Genomic DNA, 23,376 nt, shown 5'->3' with positions numbered 1-23,376 from the left:
CCAATACTGTCACGGACAGACGCATCTGCGACAGGCAGATTGGTGAGGATGAGGTGACATATTTTTCCCCTCTTGTTGGTTCCCTCACCACCTGCCACAGACCAGTCTAGCAGCTATGTCCTTTCGGACTTGGCCAGCTCAGTCAGTAGTGGTGCTACTGAGCCATTCTTGGTGGTGGACATTGAAGTCCCCCACCCAGAGTACATTCTGCACCCTTGCCATCCTCAGTGCTTCCTCCAAGTGCTGTTCAAGATGGAGGAGTACTGATTCATCAGCTGAAGGGGTGGGGGGGGGGGGGTAGGTGGTAATCAGCAGGAGGTTTCCTTGCCCATGTTTCACCTGATGCCATGAGACTTCATGGAGTCGATGTTGAGGATTCCCAGGGTGACTCCCTCCCGACTGTGTACCACTGTCCTGCCACCTCTGCTGGGTCTGTCCTGCTGGTGGGACAGGACATACCCGGGGATGGTGATGGCAGTGTCTGGGACATTGACTACAAGGTATGATTCAGTGAGTATGACAATGTCAGGCTGTTGCTTGACTAGTCTGTGGGACAGCTCTCCCAACATTGGCACAAACTCCCAGATGTTAGTAAGGGGGACTTTGCAGGGTCGACAGGGCTGGGTTTGGCGTTGTCATTTCCGCTGCCTAGGTCGATGCCGGGTGATCTGTCCGGTTTCATTTCTGATCGACTTCGTAGCGGTTAGATACAACTGAGTGGCTTGTTAGGCCATTTCACAGGGCATGTAAGAGTCAACCACATTGCTGTGGGTCTGGAGTCACATGTCGGCCAGACAGTAGATTTCCTTCTCTAAAGAACATTAGTGAACCAGATGGGTTTTTACAACAATCGACAATGGTTTCATGGCCATCTTTAGACTAGCTTTTCTTTTAATTCCAGATTTTTATTAATTGAATACAAATTCCACCTTCTGCCATGGTGGGATTCGAACCCATGTCCCCAGAGCAATACCCTGGGTCTCTGGGTTACTAGTCCAGTGTTAATACCACTCTGCCACCACCTTCCCAAACGTCACTGCCTCCCATCAATCAATCAGCAGCGTGGCGGAAGACAGAACACTGGTGGTCCGGTCAGTGATGATGCTGCAAATGTCAGTAGTATTGGTCGCCTTCTCAGTCTCAGTCTATGAATGGTCATTAATTATGGCCTCACAAAGGTGTACCAATCAGAATGAATGTTGATTTTCCTATCTGCTACAGACCAATAACCCTAATCTGCTCCAGAAATACATAATGCTGAATGTCCAGGACTCCTGCACAGCAAAGCCCAATATGAAAGATCGTAAAACTATTTGGGTTCAGCATCAAGACAAATATTTACAGAATTAGCTGCTGAATTTTATAGGCAGTCAGTATAGCTGTGTCTTTATGAGCCTCTAACATGGAAAATGTGAAATAAAAACCTACCTCCATCGAGCAACACAGAACAGCGTCTTCTTTGACATCTTGTGATTGCAACAGCTGAGGCATAGTGGCAAAAGACGATTATCAGGAGGGAAACAAGAGAAAATAGGAACAATTGACTTCATATAAATTCAAAGACAGCATGTACCAATCTACTTACATGATACTATAGATAGGTTATTGGCATTTTTATTGTATCATTGCAATTTCTGGTGCAGAGCGACTTACAGGTGAGAGCCATTTTCCTTTATCAGATTAGTTTTCCTCAGGGCCTCCTCCACTTTGCAAGCTAAGAGGGCAGACAACCTGCATTCAAAATTGAATTTTCTACTTTGCTTCCTCTGAATGGAAAAGGTATCTCTAAGAGTAACTGCTGCCAGTCTTAAACTCAGAGACCAAATACTCCTAGTATAAAACTCTGAGGAGCTAGGTGCAGCCAAAGTTACACGCTTCGGGCCATGTACTGCCAGTGTCACATTAGTAGTTGTGGCAGCTATAAGCCTCCCACCACACCCATCCCAGAAATGTCTAAGTTAGAATAATTACATTTTTAAAAGGCCTCATCAGTTCTCCATTTGCTCACTAAAGTAGGGTTGGCCTGGCTCCTATGACTGCAGCCAACACATTCCTTTTCCATCAACATTTTCAATCAATTTTTAACACTGCTTCCTAAGGCTTTTCCTTCCTAAACAAACCATATAAGTGTAGACTAACAATAGGATGTAAATCCTTCCGACTCGGATCAGCAGAATTTTCCTGTTCCATAGTTTGAATTAGTGAGACCAAAGAAAAAACTCTGCAAAATGTGATTAATGTATATTCTCCCCAATACTAAGAAGGGGCAGATATATGAAGGAAAATATTTACCATTCAAGGTGCTTAACTCAGGAGTTAAAAATGGAACTTCCCTCCCTGATGGATCAGTTGGTAAAAGCACTATTTGATGTGATGCTGACCCGTGCATGCCCAGATGGGGCCTTCTCTATGCTAAGTTTGTTGAACTCAGCTAGGGCTGTGATAGGGGGGCTGTAACTGACCTCAGCACCTCCAGGTTAAAGAAACGAGAAATACAGCTCATGTTTCCACTTCTGATAACTAATGGGTGGAATTTTGTGCTGGGGGAGGTGGGGGGGTGGTCTCAACATCGGGGGAAGCTGACACTGAAATCCCTGCCAGCTCTTGTACGGAAGGCCTGCCAAATTTAGTGCCAATCAGGAACTTAACAGGACAGCGATGGGCCTTCTGTACGATTTGGGATCTCGCCGCCGGAAGACCCAGCCTTGCAGAGCTGCCGGCTAATCAGAGGCCGGCAGCTGCTGCACCATCTCAGAGGCGGTGGCTGCTGCTGAAGCTACAGTGACCAGACACCGAGAAGTGGCGCTGGAACCAGGTTTAAGGTCGGTCAGGGTGGGAGGGGTCTCGCAGGGTGGGGTTGTGGGGAAGTGGGGGGGAAGAGGGATCAGCAGCAAGGGCGGGGGGGTGGGTGGGGTGGGGGGGTGGACTTCAGCGGGCCTCCCTCCTTCTTGATGCCGGGTCTCTCGTTCAGGCACTGTGTATTTGAATGAAGGACCACAGCACCCCCCCAACCAGGAAGCTTCCTGTGCGGAGACGGGGCCGACCGCTGCACGGGTAATTGTAGCTACGGCAGGAAGAGGCCCTTAGCTAGGAGTGAATTACTCAGTTAAGGACCTCAATTGGCAGCAGGGCGGGAAGGCTGTTCACAGGCCTTCCTGCCCTGGACTAAATTTCAGTGGAGGCAGGATGGTGGCGGGAACACCCTCCCACCCCGCCCCACAAACCCCCGGCCTGATTTTATGCTCTCCTGCCTCCAAACCTGCTGCGGGGGAGAGCATAAAATTCCACCCAATGAATATGGGATTTGAAATGACCATGATGGCCTCCACAGTTGAATACCTTGATGGTACTCACTGTCGAACCTAATATATGAATGGATTTTTGACTGTGCTACAGGCGGATCACTGGTGCTCATAGAACTGTACCCCAATATGTCTTCCACATATGAGACAAATGGTGGTCTAATTGGAAATAAAAATGATATATTGTTAAATAAGGTGAGTATTTCTTTAAGACGGACAGGTGGCAGATGCAATTTAATACTGACAAGTGTGAGGTGATGCATTTTGGCAGAAGGAATAGGGAGAGGCAATATATACTTAATGGCATAATTCTAAAGAGTGTGCAGGAACAGAGGGACTTGGGGGTGCATGTGCATCCATCTTTGAAGGTGGCAGGACGTATTGAGAGAATGGTTAGTAAAGTATATGGGATCTTGGGCTTTAAAAATAGAGGCATTGAATACAAAAGCAGGGAAGTTATGCAGAATCTTTATAAAGCTCTGGTGAGGCCCCAACTAGAGTATTGCATCCAGTTCTGATCACCACACTTTAGGAAGAATGTGAGGGTTCTTGAGAGGGTGCAGAGGAGATTTACCAATATGGTTACAGGGATGGGGGATTTTAGTTACAAGGTCAGGTTGGAAAAGCTGGGGTTGTTGTCCCTGGAACAAAGGAGATTGAGAGGAGATTTAATAGAAGTGTACAAGATTATGACAGGCTTAGATAAGTTAGACAAGGAAAAGCTGTTCCTATTAACTAATGGTACAGGGGCGAGGGGACACAGATTGAAGGTTTTGGGCAAGAGATGCAGGAGGAATTTGAGGAAGAACGTTTTTACACAGTGGGTGGTAATGACCTGGAACTCACTGCCCACAGGGTGACAGAAGCGGAGACAGTCAATGACTTCAAAAGGAAACCAGATGACCGCTTGAAGAAACTAAACTTGCAGGGCTACAGGGATCAAGCGGGGGAGTGGGACTGACTGAATAGCTCCATGGAGAGCCAGCATGGACTCGATGAGCTGAATGGCCTCCTTCTGTGCTGTAAAACAGATGTTCTCAGGGAAATGCACGACAGAAATGTGGAGGTTGTTTAGGGAGCACTTGCTGCGACTGCTGGATAGGTTTGTCCCGATGAGGCAAGGAAGGAATGGTAGGGTGAAGGAACCTTGGATGACAAGAGATGTGGAACAGCTAGTCAAGAGGAAGAAGGAAGCTTACTTAAGGTTGAGGAAGCAAGGATCGGACAGGGCTCTAGAGGGTTACAAGGTATCCAGGAAGGAACTGGACTTAGGAGAGCTAGAAGGGGACATGAAAAAGTCTTGGCGGGTAGGATTAAGGAAAATCCCAAGGCGTTCTACACTCATGTGAGGAACAAGAGGATGGCCAGAGTGAGGGTAGGGCCGATCAGGGATAGTGGAGGGAACTTGTGCCTGGAGTCGGAGGAGGTAGGGGAGGTCCTAAATGAATACTTTGCTTCAGTATTCACTAGTGAGAGGGACCTGGTCGTTTGTGAGGACAGCGTGGAACAGGCTGAAATGCTCGAACAGGTTGAGGTTAAGAGGGAGGATGTGCTGGAAATTTTGAATGATATGAGGACAGATAAGTCCCCGGGGCCAGACGGGATATACCCAAGGATATTACGGGAAGCAAGGGAAGAGATTGCTGCGCCTTTGGCGATGATCTTTGCGTCTTCACTGTCCACTGGAGTAGTACTGGATGATTGGAGGGTGGCAAATATTGTTCCCTTGTTCAAGAAAGGGAATAGGGATAACCCTGGGAATTATAGACCAGTCAGTCTTACGTCGGTAGTGGGCAAATTATTGGAGAGGATTCTGAGAGACAGGATTTATGATTATTTGGAAAAGCATGGTTTGATTAGAGACAGTCAGCATGGCTTTGTGAGGGGCAGGTCATGCCTCACAAGCCTTATTGAATTCTTTGAAGATGTGACAAAACACATTGATGAAGGAAGAGCAGTGGATGTGGTGTATATGGATTGTAGCAAGGCGGTTGATAAGGTTCCCCATGGTAGGCTCATTCAGAAAGTAAGGAGGCATGGGATACAGGGAAAGTTGGCTGTCTGGATACAGAATTGGCTGGCCCATAGAAGTCAGAGGGTGGTAGTAGATGGAAAGTATTCAGCATGGAGCTCGGTGACCAGTGGTGTTCCACAAGGATCTGTTCTGGGACCTCTGCTCTTTGTGATTTTTATAAATGACTTGGATGAGGAAGTGGAAGGCTGGGTTAGCAGGTTTGCTGATGACACGAAGGTTGCTGGAGTTGTGGATAGTGTGGAAGGCTGTAGTAGGTTGCAACGGGACATTGACAGGATGCAGAGCTGGGCTGAGAAGTGGTAGATGGAGTTCAACCGGGAAAAGTGTGAAGTGATTCATTTTGGAAGGTCGAATTTGAATGCGGAATACAGGCTTAAAGACAGGATTCTTGGTAGTGTGGAGGAACAGAGGGATCTTGGGGTCCATGTCCATAGATCGCTCAAAGTTGCCACCCAAGTTGATAGGGTTGTTAAGAAGGCGTATGGTGTGTTGGCTTTCATTAACAGGGGGATTGAGTTTAAGAGCCGTGAGGTTATGCTGCAGCTCTATAAGGCCCTGGTTCGACCACACTTGGAATATTGTGTTCAGTTCTGGTCGCCTCATTATAGGAAGGATGTGGAAGCTTTAGAGAGGGTGCAGAGGAGATTTACCAGGATGCTGCCTGGACTGGAGGGCATGTCCTACGAAGAAAGATTGAGGGAGCTAGGGCTTTTCTCATTGGAGCGAAGAAGGATGAGAGGTGACTTGATAGAGGGGTACAAGATGATGAGAGGCATAGCTAGAGTGGATAGTCAGAGACTTTTTCCCAGGGTGGAAAGGGCTATCACCAGGGGGCATAATTTTAAGGTGATTGGAGGAAGGTTTCGGGGAGATGTCAGAGGTAGGTTCTTTACACAGTGAATGGTGGGTGCGTGGAATGCGCTGCCAGCGGTGGTAGTAGAAGCAGATACATTAGGGGCATTTAAGCGACTCTTGGATAGGTACATGGATGATAGTAGAATGAAGGGTAGGTAGTTAGTTTGATTTTAGAGTAGGTTAAAGGTTCAGCACAACATCGTGGGCCGAAGGGCCTGTACTGTGCTGTACTGTTCTATGTTCTAAATTACTCTATGACTCTGACTTTGAGGAAACAAAATAATTATATTCTCAATAATGTGCATACAATATGGTTGATCAAAGGACATAAGAAATAGGAGCAGGAATGGGCCATAAGACCACTCGAGCCTCTTCCACCATTCAATACGATCATAGAGTCATAGAGTCGTACAGCATAGAAACAGGCCCACTGGCCCACCGCGTCCATGCCGACCATAATGCCTATCTATACTAATCCCACCTGCCCTGCATTAATTCCATATCCCTCTATGCCTTGCTCATTCAAGTACCTGTCCAGATGCCTCTCAAATGTTGCTACTGTTCCTGCCTTCACCATCTCCTCAGGCAGCTCATTCCAGATACCCACTATTCTTTGTGTGAAAAATTTACCCCTTTGATGCCCTTTAAAACCTCCTCCCTCTCACCTTAAATCTATGCCCTCTAGTTTTAGTCACCCCTACCATGGGAAACACACTCTGGCTATCTACCCTATCTATGCCTTTCATAATTTTATACACCTCTATCATGTCCCCTCTCAGCCTCCTTCGCTCCAGGGAAAACAGACCCAGCCTATCCAATCTCTCTTTATAACTCAAGCCCTCCAAACCAGGCAACATCCTTGTGAATCTTTTCTGCACCCTCTCTAGCTTAATCACATCTTTCCTGTAGTGCTGCGACCAGAACTGCACACAGTACTCCAAATGCAGCCTAACCAACGTTATGTCCCAACTCTCGTACTCAATGCCTCGGCCGATGAAGGCAAGCATGCTATACGCCTTCTTAACCACCCTGTCTACCTGCGTTGCCACTTTCAGGGAACTATGTACTTGCATCCCAAGGTCTCTCTGTTCAAGAACACTCCCCTGGGCCCTGCCATTCACAGTGTATGTCCTGCCCTGGTTTAACTTCCCAAAATGCATCACTTCACACTTGTCTGCATTAAATTCCATTTGCCACTCCCTTACCCACTTTCCCAGTTGATCTATATCCTGTTGTAACCTTAGACAACCTTCTTCACTGTCCACTATATCACCAATTTTGGTGTCATCTGCAAACTTACTAATCATGCCCGTTACATTCACAGCCAAGTCACTAATATATTTGACAAACAACAGAGGGCCCAGCACCAATCCCTGTGGCACACCACTGGTCACCGGCCTCCAATCTGAAAAACAACCCTCCATTATCACCCTCTGCCTCCTATCACCAAGCCAATTTTGTATCCAATTTGCAAGCTCACCCTGGATCCCATGTGTTCGAAACTTCTGGGCCAGCTTACCATGCGGGACCTTGTCAAAGGCCTTGCTAAAGTCCATGTAGACAACGCCTATCGCCCTGCCCTCGTCAATCCTCTTGGTCACCTCCTCGAAAAACTCAATCAAATTCATGAGATATGATTTCCCATGCACAAAGCCATGCTGACTATCCCTAATCAGACCATGTCTTTCCAGATTCATATAAATCCTGTCTCTCAGAATCCCTTCCAATAACTTTCCACCACTGATGTAAGGCTCACCAGCCTGTAATTCCCTGCTGCCCTTCTTAAATAAAGGCACAACACTACCTATCCTCCAGTCTTCCGGTACCTCACCTAACGATGATACAAAAATCTCTGCCAGGGCCCCAGCAATCTCCTCCCTTGCTTCCCATAGCATCCTAAGATACACCTGGTCAGGCCCTGGGGATTTATCCACCTTAATGCGCTTCAAAACCTCCAACACCTCCTCCTTTGTAATGTTGATATGCTCCAGGATATCGGTGTTCCCTCCCTTGAACTCACTAGCTTCCATGGCCTTCTCCACGGTAAATATGGACGAGAAATATTCATTTAAGATCTCGCCCATTTCCCGTGGCTCCAAACATAGATTGCCACACTGATCCTTAAGGGGAGCTACTCGCTCCCTAGTTCCCCTTTTACTCTTAATATACTTAGAGAATCTTTTAGGATTCTCCTTTATCTTATCTGCCAGGGAAATCTCATGGCCCCTTTTTGCCCTCCTAATTTCCTTCTTAAGTGTAGTCCTACATCCCCTATACTCCTCGAGGGACTCGCTCGATCCCAGCTGCCGAGACCTGACATATGCCTCCTTCTTGGTCCTGACCAGACCCTCAATATCCCTCGTCAACCAAGGTTCCCTAAACTTGCCAGCCTTGCCCTTCCATCTAACAGGAACATGCCGGCCCTGAACTCTTCCTATCTCACTTTTAAAAGCCTCCCACTTGCCAGACGTCCCTTTATTTGTAAACAGCCTCTCCCAATCAACTTATGAGAGTTCCTCTCTAATGCCATCGAAATTAGCGGCACAGTGGCGCAGTGGTTAGCACCGCAGCCTCACAGCTCCAGGGACCCGGGTTCGATTCCGGGTACTGCCTGTGTGGAGTTTGCAAGTTCTCCCTGTGTCTGCGTGGGTTTTCTCCGGGTGCTCCGGTTTCCTCCCACAGCCAAAAGACTTGCAGGTTGATAGGTAAATTGGCCATTATAAATTGTCACTAGTATAGGTAGGTGGTAGGGAAATATAGGGACGGGTGGGGATGTTTGGTAGGAATATGGGATTAGTGTAGGATTAGTATAAATGGGTGGTTGATGTTCGGCACAGACTCGGTGGGCCGAAGGGCCTGTTTCAGTGCTGTATCTCTAATCTAATCTAATCTAGCCTTCCCCCAATTTAGGACTTCAACCTGAGGACCAGTCCTATCCTTTTCCATAATCATGGGATAATCCAAGATCATGGGTGATCTTTGACCTCAAATCCACTTTCCCACCTTATTACCATAATCCCTTTGAGTCGAAAATTTATCGATCCCAGCCTTGAATATTGCCAATGAGCATCCACAGCTGGGTTCAGAATTCCAAAGATTCACAACCCTCTGAGTGAAATATTTATTTTTAATATGCATTAATATTTAGTGAAAAATGTGTGTGAAGGCATTGGAGGGTTAATCTACATGGACTTGTGAAATGATCATTCCCATGCACATCAGAAAGGACCAGGCACCTGCTCTTCATCTCCACCTCACACACACTCCCACACCAGTCACAATACACAGATACACTTTAAACAGTCTGCATGCAAAATTGCAATGTTGACGTCTGAGTATCTTACAAACATCACAAATTTCACATTTCAATTTCTCTTAACATCAATAGAGCTTAAAGGAAGAAAATATTAGATGCCTGTTCCAGGTTCATTCATCATGTCATCCCAAAGTACAAATAAGACTGCTACCAATAGTAAATTACTGTGCCATAATAAGGTGCTGAGATCAGATTGAGCAACACTCTGGGATATCTAACCAACCTTACATCCTACACTATAGATCCTTTGACAAGTCATTTCCACCTTCGCAGCAGTTTAGGAGCCAGGAATGCACTGCCTGAAAGGTTGGAGGAAGCAGATTCTATAGTGACGTTCGAAAGGAAATTGGATAAATACTTGAAGGGGAAAATTTGTAAGGCTTTGAGGAAAGAGCATGGGAGTAGGACTAATTAGATAGCTCTTTCGAAGAGCCGGCACAACCATGATTGGCCAAATGGCTTCCTTCTGCACTGTTTCATTCTATGATTCAGTACTCATCCATTCCTTTTTCTGATTAATTGACACAAAATGGATCTCTTGGAATCTGTTCTACATCTACTACTCTAAAAATATTCTTTCTAATCTCATGCTCTGAGCATTTTGAATCCCTGGATCATCTCTCAGTCTTCTTTTCTATAATGAACAGGTTGTTTTCTGCTGATATGCTTTTATGAAAGGTCACCCTGCAGCAATGGCTCCCAAGCAAGCTTTGATCAAACGAGCAACACCTCTGGAACTCCCAACATGCTGTACAAAAAACTCAATGCTATTTATGGATGCTTATGAAATTTGCTGAAATATAGTTCCAAGGATACTGGCCTACTCTTACAGATGATTTTTAATACTTATAAGTGGTTATTAACACATGAACGATGAGGGCTATTCTATCATAGGAATCACACAATCAAACCTTCATTCAACCCAACATCCACACATGCAAAATTTCCAGCAGGGATCAATGAATAATAATCAGGATTGGGAATGTTAGCCAGTTTTCTCAACTCAGCAAGAGGTCGCGAGGCCAACTGCATCATTATTACCATCATCCTACTGCAATTAGCTATTCATCACAGGCCAGGGATTGAACCAGTCACTTACCTAGTTCGTATGGTTCAGCTACTCACTGATTAAACTTGCAGAACCATCAATGGATCTTTACTTCAAAAAGTTTATTTAATTGAGTTAGTCCATAGGAATCAAGATATTACATTTTTTTTATTAGCCTGTTGAATGTGGATGATGCTGGCAAGTCTTTATTTATGACCCATCTCTAGTTTCCTTTAGAAGGTGGTGGTGATGGGGTTTCTTTGCTCCAAACCCCTCCAGTCTTTCTTGTAATGCTGCTCCCACAATGGTGTTAGGTCAGAAATGGCAAGATGGTGACCCAGCACCATGAAGAAGTCATGATTAAATGTCCAAGTCAGGATGATGTGTGACTCGGGAGAGGAACGTGGGAGATAAAAGTGCTACCATAACATTGTTGCTCTTATCCTTCTCATTGATCGGGGAAGGAGGTGCTGTCGAACTAAACTTGGTGAGTTACTGCAGTGCATCGTAGTGCACCAGTAATGGAAGCGGTTAAACAGTGAGTCTAGTGGCAGAGAGACCAATCAAGCAAACTGCTCTGTCTTGAACTGTGTTAAATCTGAGTGTTGTTGTGACTGCATCACACTCCTGATTTGAGCACTGTACTTGGTGGAGAAGCTTTTAGGGGTCAGGAGGTGAGCCACTTGCTGCAAAATAGCCAGCCTTTGCCCTCATCTTGTTGCCATGGTTTTAATGTGGCTGGTTTCTGGTACATTTGATAGCAGTACTGATGATAACTTTACCAGCCAATGTTTCATAAAGGTGTACTTGCACAATTCTGAACTTCCCAGCAGCTTTATAATGACACTTTTGTACAATTTCTGTGATAACAGCTTAAGTGGAGTCTTTCATTTTTATTTGTAATGTTCATCCAGATCAGGGAGACTGATGTTAGGAAAAAAAATGATTTCCCCTTTTATAACTAGTATTAACACCAAACACTCACAGGCAGGGTACAGCAGAGGTTAGATAAACTTCAGGAGACCACCTCACCCTACTCCCCATCCCCCATCCACCCCCACGGCACCACTGTGACCTCTCCATTTCTCACAGTCACCCATGTAACTTCTTTGAATGAGGCTAGTAGTCTGTTACATGGCACAATTTGACACCCCCCTCATCTGGTTCACCATCGTAAAACAAAAATCACACAATGGTATCAAAATGCCAATAGCCAGTTATGCTCCGACAAATTAGATTAATGCTGAGAGAAGACAATCTGTTATAATCTGAATTTACACTCGACAATGTTGCAAACTGTCAGTTGAGTGCTAAAAACTCATCATCTCCTACCCCTCCCCCCAAAACTCTACTCCAACACACTGTCCCTTTAATGCTTTGCTTTGAAAGTCATACATGAATTTTTTTTTTTAATTGGTACTTTTCTGAGATGGTTTGTTAATCTCAAATTACGGGATATTCACTGCCACAAAGGTTCCGCTTTGCTGAAGTGTTTTCTTTATATTCGCCTTATATAAAAAAATCACTGGCACAACACAAGTGCTTCTTTGTTGAAGGTGGGGGACTGGAAGTTGAGGACGATCAAAGTGAAAGTAAAAACCCTTGGATTCTGTCAAAAAAGCTTGACAGCTTGGAAGAAGGAAAGAAAAGACAGGGAAATACACAAGCTACACAGTGTTCTAAGAAAAAAACTTCAAAAAAATTTATAGCCAAAAGCAGCAATGAATTGGAATGAAATTTGAACCAGAGAACTGAAATTTTAGGATGATTTCTTGCATCTTTTTGAGCTGAAAGCTGACTGGATGAGGAGTGGAGTTCACTTGTCGCTGAAAGCCAATGAAGATTCTAAGGACCAAGTGATTCAATCAATAGGAAGATCTTCTGTGGCACTATTGTGGAAATAAATGCCACTGCGTCATGTGAACTTCATTGTAGCTCAAATTTCATGGGCTCCCTAAATGGCTCAGTTGGTAACTGTGCTGCCCTTTGTGGTGTTGAGCCCCCATCACCATCACCAAGTTATTCTAAACATTTATACACCACTGGCTAGGCATCAACTGGAGTATTGTGTACGATTCTGGGCATCACACTTCGGGGAGAACGTCGAGGCATTGGAGAGGGGACATTAGAGATTTACTAGAATGGTACCAGGAATGAACACCTTCAGTTATGTGGAGAGACTGGAGAAACTGGGGTTGTTCTCCTTAAAGCAGAGGACATTAAGAGGAGATTTGATAGAGGTGTGCTAAAAAGTAATGAACCATTTTCATAGAGTAAAATAAGGAGAAACTGTCTCCAGTGGCAGAAAGGTCAGTAATCAGAGGACACAGATTTAAGTGATTGATAAAAGAACCAGACGTGACGTAAGAAACTTTTCTTTACACAATTAATTATGATCTGGAATGCACTGCCTGAAAGGGTGGTGGAAGCAGATTCAATAGTAACATTCAAAAGAGAACTGGATAAATTCTTGAAAAGCAAAAAAATACAGGGCTATCGGGTAAAAGCAGATGAGAGGGATTAATTCGATAGCTCTACCAAAGAGCCAGTACAGACACGATGGGATGAATGGACTCCTTCGGTGGTGTATCATTCTAGAATTCTAGAATAAATGGATAGATGTCAGTTATCCAGTGCTCTCAATCTAGTCTGCCTTTTCTTGCTTATACAGTCAGTAAAGTCCTCCACATGCACACCTTCACCTGCTGGGTACACTGGTAGTAGCATGCCTTCTCTGCGTAGAGTAGTTCTGGCTCAGCAATCAGGCTAATGCAAATTTGTAGGGTGCATGAAAATAAATCGAGCTTCTCAGAATGCAGGTAGGGCTGTGCTGTCAGTGATTCATCAAAAATGGCATAAAGGTGGGTCTTCACTGGGATAGGAAATAAGGTTTTAAAAAAAAAAAGACATCAAGGAATACCCTGAACATAATGATTGTTTTTACATGGATATTGAATACAAGGTACTTTATTTGCTCTTTAAAGTTGTTACGAGGATTTCCATTCCACGAGGGAATGCTTTCTAATTTTCCCCCTTTCTCTATCCTGGGGCATGAGGCAATTTGAATTGTCTCCAGCTGAGATCGCCTAATTAGTACAAGGGATACTGAACCTCTCTCTGGTTTGTATTACTCAATTTGACACCGGGCAGCACACTTATCAATATAACCCTCAAGATAGGTGACTTACTAAAATTATACTAACTAGATTTGTTTTTACAGTTTTTCTTCTCCAATTTAGGTTTCTCATTAAGCTCTCTGGGGAGAGGAACAGGACTTCATAGAGGTTTAGCTCCGATCATAGCACAAGACAAACTTAAGTGAGAAAAAGGTCCCTAGGCACACTGACCCCTCGTACAATCTGCACTATCACAGGGCTTACTCTTGAGTTATGACTCTGCATTCACTTACCTCCCGTAGACATGTGTAGATAGGGCAGACAAGCACACGGAAGGGCTCTCCCGCGTTGCTTCGCATTATTCCGAAAACTTCGCAGAGAAATGTGATGAATCCAAGCCAGTGCTCTACATCCGTTTGCTGCAGCTCATCCCTCACCGTGAAATCTTTCTAAATCAAGTAAAGACAAAAGGAATGGAATCTTAAATTGCTCCTCGACTTCTTTTCAATATTCGTCCTATGGATCACCTACCTGCAAATAACATGATAATATTTTAAATATTGCTGAGTGAGTAAACAGGGAAGGGGAGGATAGAGAGAGTGCAAGAAAAATAAAGTTGATGAGAGCGAGAAAACGATATGGAGAAAAAGCGATGTAGCAAGAAAATCAAACAGCAAAAGAGAGATGGGAGAGAGAGAGACGGGAGAGAAAAAGACGGGAGAGAAAGGAGAGAAAGAGACGGGAGAGAAAAATAAATTGAAGAGAAAGAGAGATGGGAGAGAAAGCTCTCTGGTTCCAGGGGACATTAGTACAAGTTTAAAAGACATGGAGATAGGTTAAATTTAACTACTTATGCTGGGGGTAATGAGCTGTGAGCTTCCCAGAAAGGCAGACTATATGGAATTTTTTAAAGGGAGAATTGAATACGGATCTGAGGGAGTGGACAATGGAGAGAAAGATCAGTGTTTGTTACCAGTCGAATAAGACGGCACAGACGTTTTCAATCTTGGGCGTTCCTGTGTTCTTATGTAAATTAACAGACCTTGCATCTCACAAAAAACTGACTAAACAACAAAATTCTGTGCTGCATTATTCTAAATATAAAAAATGGAATCTTCTGCCGGACGGTTTGCAACAATCACATATAATCTAACTACTATAATTTTGAAATAGTCCCCCCTCTCCCATTAAAAAAACTGTCAAACTTGCATAAGAAATGGCAGGCCACCCAATTTGAAATTTAGAGGATCTTGTAGTCATGCAAAATCTGGGAATTTGTTTGCTGTTTGAGGGAAGATAACCTATTAATTGTTGTGTTGATATGCACCATACCTCTGTAAATGAATTTTAAAAATGCCATATCTTAATTAAGGACCTCTAGTTAATACAGCAGATACAGCCAACAGGAAAAGGTTTGAGCAGTGTCCACTTTAAACATATTTCACATATGACAAAATAAACTTCCCCTCTAAGTTTAACTTAATTGTTTCTCAATTGAGAAAGAGTGGAAATCCCAATATTTTTCACTGGAATTCCCAGCAATTTTTTCTGGGGCTTTAACGGTGGGCAAGAGTTAAAGTAATAAATAAGATGGCAGTATGAACAATACCATGCCGGTAACCAAGACAACGTGACTCTGCAGTGATCCTGAAAAGACACTAATTGAATCTGCCAGCAATAGGAACAGAATTTGTAGAAAATGGGGTCAAGCACAAAAAGAAGACAATGCACCCAGGAAACCACAACAACCACAAAATTCCCCATTTTTTTCCTTCGGCAAGACTTCAGTCACTAATGGAATCAATCAGCTCAACTCATCTTGTCTCTACACACGACCCCTCCAACACTGCGCACTGTATTAACATAGTGGGAAGGGAGAGTGGGCTGGACTCCTTTCCGCTATCTGCAGACCCACTGCAACATTTAACCATCTCCTTCACCTCCACTTGTATAATTGGCACTGAAATGCTGAATAAGCATTGAGCTTCCATATAATACAAAGCTTTATTAGATGGGAAGCTCATAAATCCCCTCATTCAATAACAAAGTTCCACAGGTAAATGGCTGTTCTCTGATGCTTTGCTTCATGCTCCATGTGTGTGCCTATACAGCCTATTTTACTACAACATCTGTGACTGATTATGCTCGCATCCAATGTCCACATATTCACAACTCATTAGACACTATGAATAGGTGTGCCACAATTGTCTTCAGTGCGAAGTTAGGGGCAGGGAGAAAATACAGTCGTTTCTGATAACTCTCTAAGTGGCTGCTGATGGGAAATTGGACATGTTCAAAGATTGGGCAGTGAAAGGATTGACCTTGACCATGGTGCCTTAAACAACTGAACATGTTGACACTTGCTTTCATATGTGAATGGCGTGGTTGCCTTCTGGTATAGCATTAGATTGGAACTCAGAGGTTGGGAGGTCATATCGCACAGCAAGTTCTGAAACTGAATGCAATAAATCAGGTAATTGTGGGCTAGCACAGTATTGACCAATGTGCGGTTAATTACAATTCTGATTCGGGAATTGTGGGCTGAATTTTGTCAGCCTGTCATGAGTCGCGGCGGCAGCACCAGAAGTGGGTGTTGTCACAGCATGTTACGTGTGCGGCTGGTCAACCATGATCACGTGGCAGCCGGTCAATTGACATAAACAAGGGGCGGGGCCCATCCGATTGCAGGATGGGGGTGGGCTCCGAGGTGCTGACGGCAGCATCAAATAACCACAACGCAGGTTCTGGCGCCATCTTTAAAACATTGCCAACCCTGCTTGTACCGCTGGCTTTACTGATGCAGTGAACCTAGAGTGCTGCTGTAACTCCTGGACCCCCCTCTACCATTGCTGCTGCTGTAACTCCTGGACCCCCCTCTACCATTGCTGCTTCTGCTGTAACTCCTGGACCCCCCTCTACCATTGCTGCTTCTGTTGTAACTCCTGGACCCCCCTCTACCATTGCTGCTGCTGCTGTAACTCCTGCACCCCCCTCTACCATTGCTGCTTCTGCTGTAACTCCTGGACCCCCCTCTACCATTGCTGCTTCTGCTGTAACTCCTGGACCCCCCTCTACCATTGCTGCTTCTGCTGTAACTCCTGGACCCCCACCTCCCTCTCCCATTGCTGCTTCTGTTGTAACTCCTGGACCCCCCTCTACCATTGCTGCTGCTGCTGTAACTCCTGCACCCCCCTCTACCATTGCTGCTTCTGCTGTAACTCCTGGACCCCCCTCTACCATTGCTGCTTCTGCTGTAACTCCTGGATCTCCCTCTAACATTGCTGCTTCTGCTGTAACTCCTGGACCTCCCTCTACCATTGCTGCTTCTGCTGTAACTCCTGGACCTCCCTCTACCATTGCTGCTTCTGCTGTAACTCCTGGACCCCCCTCTACCATTGCTGCTTCTGCTGTAACTCTTGGACCTCCCTCTAACATTGCTGCTTCTGCTGTAACTCCTGGACCTCCCTCTACCATTGCTGCTTCTGCTGTAACTCCTGGACCTCCCTCTACCATTGCTGCTTCTGCTGTAACTCCTGGACCTCCCTCTACCATTGCTGCTTCTGCTGTAACTCCTGGACCTCCCTCTACCATTGCTGCTTCTGCTGTAACTCCTGGATGCCCCTCTACCATTGCTGCTTCTGCTGAAACTCCTGGACCCCCCTCTACCATTGCTGCTTCTGCTGTAACTCCTGCACCCCCCTCTACCATTGCTGCTTCTGCTATAACTCCTGGACCCCCCCTCTACCATTGCTGCTGCTGTAACTCCTGGACCTCCCTCTACCATTGCTGCTTCTGCTGTAACTCCTGGACCCCCCTCTACCATTGCTGCTTCTGCTGTAACTCCTGGACCCCCCTCTACCATTGCTGCTGCTGTAACTCCTGGACCCCCCTCTACCATTGCTGCTGCTGTAACTCCTGGACCTCCCTCTACCATTGCTGCTGCTGCTGTAACTCCTGGACTCCCCTCCACCACTGCTATTGCTGCTGTAATTACTGGACCCCCCCCTCCACCACTGCTATTGCTGCTGTAATTACTGGACCCCCCCTCCACCACTGCTATTGCTGCTGTAATTACTGGACCCCCCCTCCACCACTGCTATTGCTGCTGCAATTACTGGACTCCCCCTCCACCACTGCTATTGCTGCTGTAATTACTGGACCCCTCCTCCACCACTGCTACTGTAATTACTGGACCCCTCCTCCACCACTGCTATTGCTGCTGTAATTACTGGACCCCCCTCCACCACTGCTATTGCTGCTGTAATTACTGGACCCCCCCTCCACCACTGCTACTGTAATTACTGGACCCCTCCTCCACCACTGCTATTGCTGCTGTAATTACTGGACCCCTCCTCCACCACTGCTATTGCTGCTGTAATTACTGGACCCCCCCTCCACCACTGCTATTGCTGCTGTAATTACTGGACCCCCCCTCCACCACTGCTATTGCTGCTATAATTACTGGACCCCTCCTCCACCACTGCTATTGCTGCTGTAATTACTGGACCCCTCTTCCACCACTGCTATTGCTGCTGTAATTACTGGACCCCTCCTCCACCACTGCTATTGCTGCTGTAATTACTGGACCCCTCCTCCACCACTGCTATTGCTGCTGTAATTACTGGACCCACCTCCACCACTGCTATTGCTACTGTAATTACTGGACCCCCCCCTCCACCACTGCTACTGTAATTACTGGACCCCCCTCCACCACTGCTATTGCTGTTGTAATTACTGGACCCCTCCTCCACCACTGCTACTGCTGCTGTAATTACTGGACCCCCCCTCCACCATTGCTACTGTAATTACTAGACCCCTCCTCCACCACTGCTATTGCTGCTGTAATTACTGGACCCCCCCTCCACCACTGCTATTGCTGCTGTAATTACTGGAACCCCCTCCACCACTGCTATTGCTGCTGTAATTACTGTACCCCCCTGCACCACTGCTATTGCTGCTGTAATTACTGGACCCCCCCTCCACCACTGCTATTGCTGCTGTAATTACTGGACCCCTCTTCCACCACTGCTACTGTAATTACTGGACCCCTCCTCCACCACTGCTATTGCTGCTGTAATTACTGGACCCCCCTCCACCACTACTATTGCTGCTGTAATTACTGGACCCCCCCTCCACCACTGCTACTGTAATTACTGGACCCCTCCTCCACCACTGCTATTGCTGCTGTAATTACTGGACCCCTCCTCCACCACTGCTATTGCTGCTGTAATTACTGGACCCCCCCTCCACCACTGCTATTGCTGCTGTAATTACTGGACCCCTCCTCCACCACTGCTATTGCTGCTGTAATTACTGGACCCCCCCTCCACCACTGCTATTGCTGCTGTAATTACTGGACCCCTCCTCCACCACTGCTATTGCTGCTGTAATTACTGGACCCACCTCCACCACTGCTATTGCTGCTGTAATTACTGGACCCCCCCTCCACCACTGCTATTGCTGCTGTAATTACTGGACCCCTCCTCCACCACTGCTATTGCTGCTGTAATTACTGGACCCCCCCTCCACCACTGCTATTGCTGCTGTAATTACTGGACCCCTCCTCCACCACTGCTATTGCTGCTGTAATTACTGGACCCCTCCTCCACCACTGCTATTGCTGCTGTAATTACTGGACCCACCTCCACCACTGCTATTGCTGCTGTAATTACTGGACCCCCCCTCCACCACTGCTATTGCTGCTGTAATTACTGGACCCCTCCTCCACCACTGCTATTGCTGCTGTAATTACTGGACCCCCCCTCCACCACTGCTATTGCTGCTGTAATTACTGGACCCCTCCTCCACCACTGCTATTGCTGCTGTAATTACTGGACCCCTCCTCCACCACTGCTATTGCTGCTGTAATTACTGGACCCCCCCTCCACCACTGCTACTGTAATTACTGGACCCCTCCTCCACCACTGCTATTGCTGCTGTAATTACTGGACCCCCCCTCCACCACTGCTATTGCTGCTGTAATTACTGGAACCCCCTCCACCACTGCTATTGCTGCTGTAATTACTGTACCCCCTTGCACCACTGCTATTGCTGCTGTAATTACTGGACCCCTCCTCCACCACTGCTACTGCAATTACTGGACCCCCCTCCACCACTGCTATTGCTGCTGTAATTACTGGACCCCTCCTCCACCACTGCTACTGCTGCTGTAATTACTGGACCCCCCCTCCACCACTGCTACTGTAATTACTAGACCCCTCCTCCACCACTGCTATTGCTGCTGTAATTACTGGACCCCCCCTCCACCACTGCTATTGCTGCTGTAATTACTGGAACCCCCTCCACCACTGCTATTGCTGCTGTAATTACTGTACCCCCTTGCACCACTGCTATTGCTGCTGTAATTACTGGACCCCTCCTCCACCACTGCTACTGTAATTACTGGACCCCTCCTCCACCACTGCTATTGCTGCTGTAATTACTGGACCCCTCCTCCACCACTGCTACTGTAATTACTGGACCCCTCCTCCACCACTGCTACTGCTGCTGTAATTACTGGACCCCTCCTCCACCACTGCTACTGCTGCTGTAATTACTGGACCCTTCCTCCACCACTGCTACTGCTGCTGTAATTACTGGACCCCTCCTCCACCACTGCTACTGCAATTACTGGACCCCCCTCCACCACTGCTATTGCTGCTGTAATTACTGGACCCCCTCCTCCACCACTGCTACTGCTGCTGTAATTACTGGACCCCCCCTCCACCACTGCTACTGCTGCTGTAATTACTGGACCCCCCCTCCACCACTGCTACTGCTGCTGTAATTACTGGACCCCCCTCCACCACTGCTACTGCTGCTGTAATTACTGGACCCCCCCTCCACCACTGCTACTGCTGCTGTAATTACTGGACCCCCCCTCCACCACTGCTACTGCTGCTGTAATTACTGGACCCCCCCTCCACCACTGCTACTGCTGCTGTAATTACTGGACCCCCCTCCACCACTGCTACTGCTGCTGTAATTATTGGACCCCATTCCACCACTGCTGCTGCTATTGTAACTTCTGTACTCCCTCCACCACTGCTGCGACTCCTGTACTCCCTGCTCTCCTGCACCAAGACTATAGACCGGCCAGACGGTGTGGAAGTGAACTGGGACCATGTCCGAGGCAATACACCGGGCGGCCCCACGGTTTAGCGATGCCTCCCTGGAGATTCTCCTCCAGGCTACAAGGGTATGGCAGGCCGTCCCTTTTCCAAGGGATGGCAAGAAGAGGTCCTGCTGCCTGACCAAGAAAGCCTGGATGGAAATTGCAGAGGTCAGCTGCTGTGGGGTCAGCCTCTGGAACTGTGTCCAGTGCAGCAGAAGGGCCAATGACCTCATTCACTCTGCCAAGGTGAGTCATCCATAAGTCTTTCCTCTTTGAGGCTTGCATGTAGCTACGCGGCAACCACGCCACTAATATGTGAAAGTAAGTGTCAACAGGTTGTTCAATTGTTTAAAGTGCCATGGCCACCACCATGGGGAGGGAGTGACCACAAAGGCATCTCCACATTTTTTTTCATTCATTCATGAGATGTGGGTGTTGCTGGCCAGGCCAGCATTTGTTGCCCATCCCTAATTGCCCTTGAGAAGTTGGTGGTGAGCTGCCTTCTTGAACCGCTGCAGTCCATGTGGGGTAGGTACGATCACAGTGCTGTTAGGAAGGGAGTTCCAGGATTTTGACCCAGTGACAGTGAAGGAACGGCGATATAGTTTCAAGTCAGGATGGTGTGTGACTTGGAGGGGAATTTGCAGGTGGTGGTGTTCACATGCATTTGCTGCCTTTGCCTTCTAGTTGGTTGAAGTCACGGCTTTGGAGGCACTGTCTAAGGAGCCTTGATGCATTGTTGTAGATGGTATACACTGCTGCCACTATGCATCGGTGCTGGAGGGAGTGAATGTTTGTGGATGGGGTGCCAATCAAGCGGGCTGCTTTGTCCTAGATGAGGTTGAGCTTCTTGAGTGTTGCTGGAGTTGCACCCATCCAGGCAAGTGGAGAGTATTCCATCACGCTCCTGACTTGTGCCTTGCAGATGGTGGACAGGCTTTGGGGAGTCAGGAGGTGAGTTACTCGACCCAGGATTCCAGGCCTCGAACCTGTTCTTGTAGCCACGGTATTTATATGGCTACTCCAATTCAGCTTCTGGTCTATGGCAACCCCCAGGATGTTGATAGTGGGGGATTCAGCAATCGTAATGCCGTTGAATGCCAAGGTTAGAATCTCTCTTGTTGGAGATGGTCATTGCCTGGCACTTGTGTGGCATGAATGTTACTTGCCACTTGTCATCCCAAGCCTGGATATTGTCCAGGTCTAGCTGCATTTCTAAACGGACTGCTTCAGTATCTGAGGAGTCGCAAATGGTGCTGAACATTGTGCAATCAGCAGCAAACATCCCCACTTCTAACCCTATGATTGAAAGAAGGTCATTGATAAAGAAGTTCAAGATGGTTGGGCCTAGGACACTACCCTGAGGAACTCCTGCAGTGATGTCCTGGAGCGCAGATGATTCACCTCCAACAATCACAAACATCGTACGTTGCATGAGGTACGACTCCAACCAGCACAGAGTTTTCCCCCTGATTCTCATTGACTCTAGTTTTGCTAGGGCTCCTTGATGCCATACAAGGTCAAATGCTGCCTTGATGTCACTGAGTTCAGCTCTTTTGTCCACTAGATTCCACTAGCATAAGTGTTCTGCTGCTCTTTGTGCGAAGTCTAACTGTGTCCCTATTTCTGCTTGAAGGAGAAACGGGCTCATAACACCAGAGAGACATCGAGGACTGGCGGTGGGATCCCTGATGACCATCCTCTGACTTCGGCAGAGGAGGTGGTTCTGGAATTAGCGGGGGCCCAGGGCGGCCGTGCAATCACTGACAGTGAGACTGGAGTGCCCACACAAGACAGTGAGGAGACACTGTGTTCGTGTGTCCTCCACCACACTTCTGCAGATTCACATCATGTATTTTGGCATGACGAACAACCTAATGCACATATATTTGTGTTCTCTCACGCAGGGCGTGGAACGTCGGAGACAAGCACAGCCTCTTGGATGGGGGGCCTGCTGTCAACCTCTGAGGAGGAGGGGCAGTCAGAAAATGCACCATCACATCATTCAACCAGCACATATAATCACACGTCAGTGGGTATGCACTTGGGCTTAGATTCAGAGTCACTAGCTGGTGAGAGCACCGCACACATACTCAAGCAGCTGACGGAGGCTGTGACAGCCGAGGACGCTGACAGAGGAGGCTAGGCCTATGCTGAGCACCCGATCGATGACGAGCCTCTGGGCTGCACAAAACATGCTGGAGTAGCAGAGAGAAGTAAGGGAACATCTGGCGGAGCTTCCAAAGTGCTGCTATGTCTCAGGCGTGTGAGCGTATTGCTTCCTCCATTGAGAGGCTGGCGACCCTGATGGAGAGCCGGATCCCACAGATGCGCGCAGATCTGCACACCATCACTTTGGCCATGAGCTCAAAGCAGCAGTGACAAAGCAAGAGAAGGACGATGTGCCTGGAGTTGACCTCCACAGCTGGGGACTCCCTTCAGGGCGCTCTGAGTGTGGATGGCGGCTCCTCAGCCTCTCCGCCAGTGAGCTCAGCTCCAGTAGCTGTGACAACTGAAGAGGCTCTTACTCAAGTGCAGGAACCCCTCAGCCAGTCAGAGCCCTCCAGGCCTCAGGCCGCCAAAGGACTCT

General features: G+C 47.1%; 1 protein-coding gene across 4 annotated transcripts in view; it reads right to left on the bottom strand.

The window, feature by feature from the left end:
- Window positions 1-23,376, bottom strand: part of ctif (CBP80/20-dependent translation initiation factor) — a 395,289-nt gene that overhangs the window by 69,320 nt on the left and 302,593 nt on the right. For all 4 annotated transcript variants that reach the window (XR_010974913.1, XM_068030259.1, XM_068030279.1 and 1 more), the window contains 2 exons: window positions 13,966-14,121; window positions 1,429-1,482 (listed from right to left, as the gene is read on the bottom strand). Coding sequence is in view for 3 of the 4 variants with exons in the window: in XM_068030259.1 (XP_067886360.1) it covers window positions 1,429-1,482; window positions 13,966-14,121 (210 nt within the window). In the remaining variant the exon portion in view is untranslated. The remainder of the gene's footprint in view (window positions 1-1,428; window positions 1,483-13,965; window positions 14,122-23,376) is intronic.

This window comes from Heterodontus francisci, chromosome 1, assembly GCF_036365525.1.
Source record: "Heterodontus francisci isolate sHetFra1 chromosome 1, sHetFra1.hap1, whole genome shotgun sequence".
NCBI lineage: Eukaryota > Metazoa > Chordata > Chondrichthyes > Heterodontiformes > Heterodontidae > Heterodontus > Heterodontus francisci.
The sequence above is the reverse complement of the archived record's forward strand: the minus strand, read 5'-3'. Positions and strand labels throughout refer to the sequence as shown.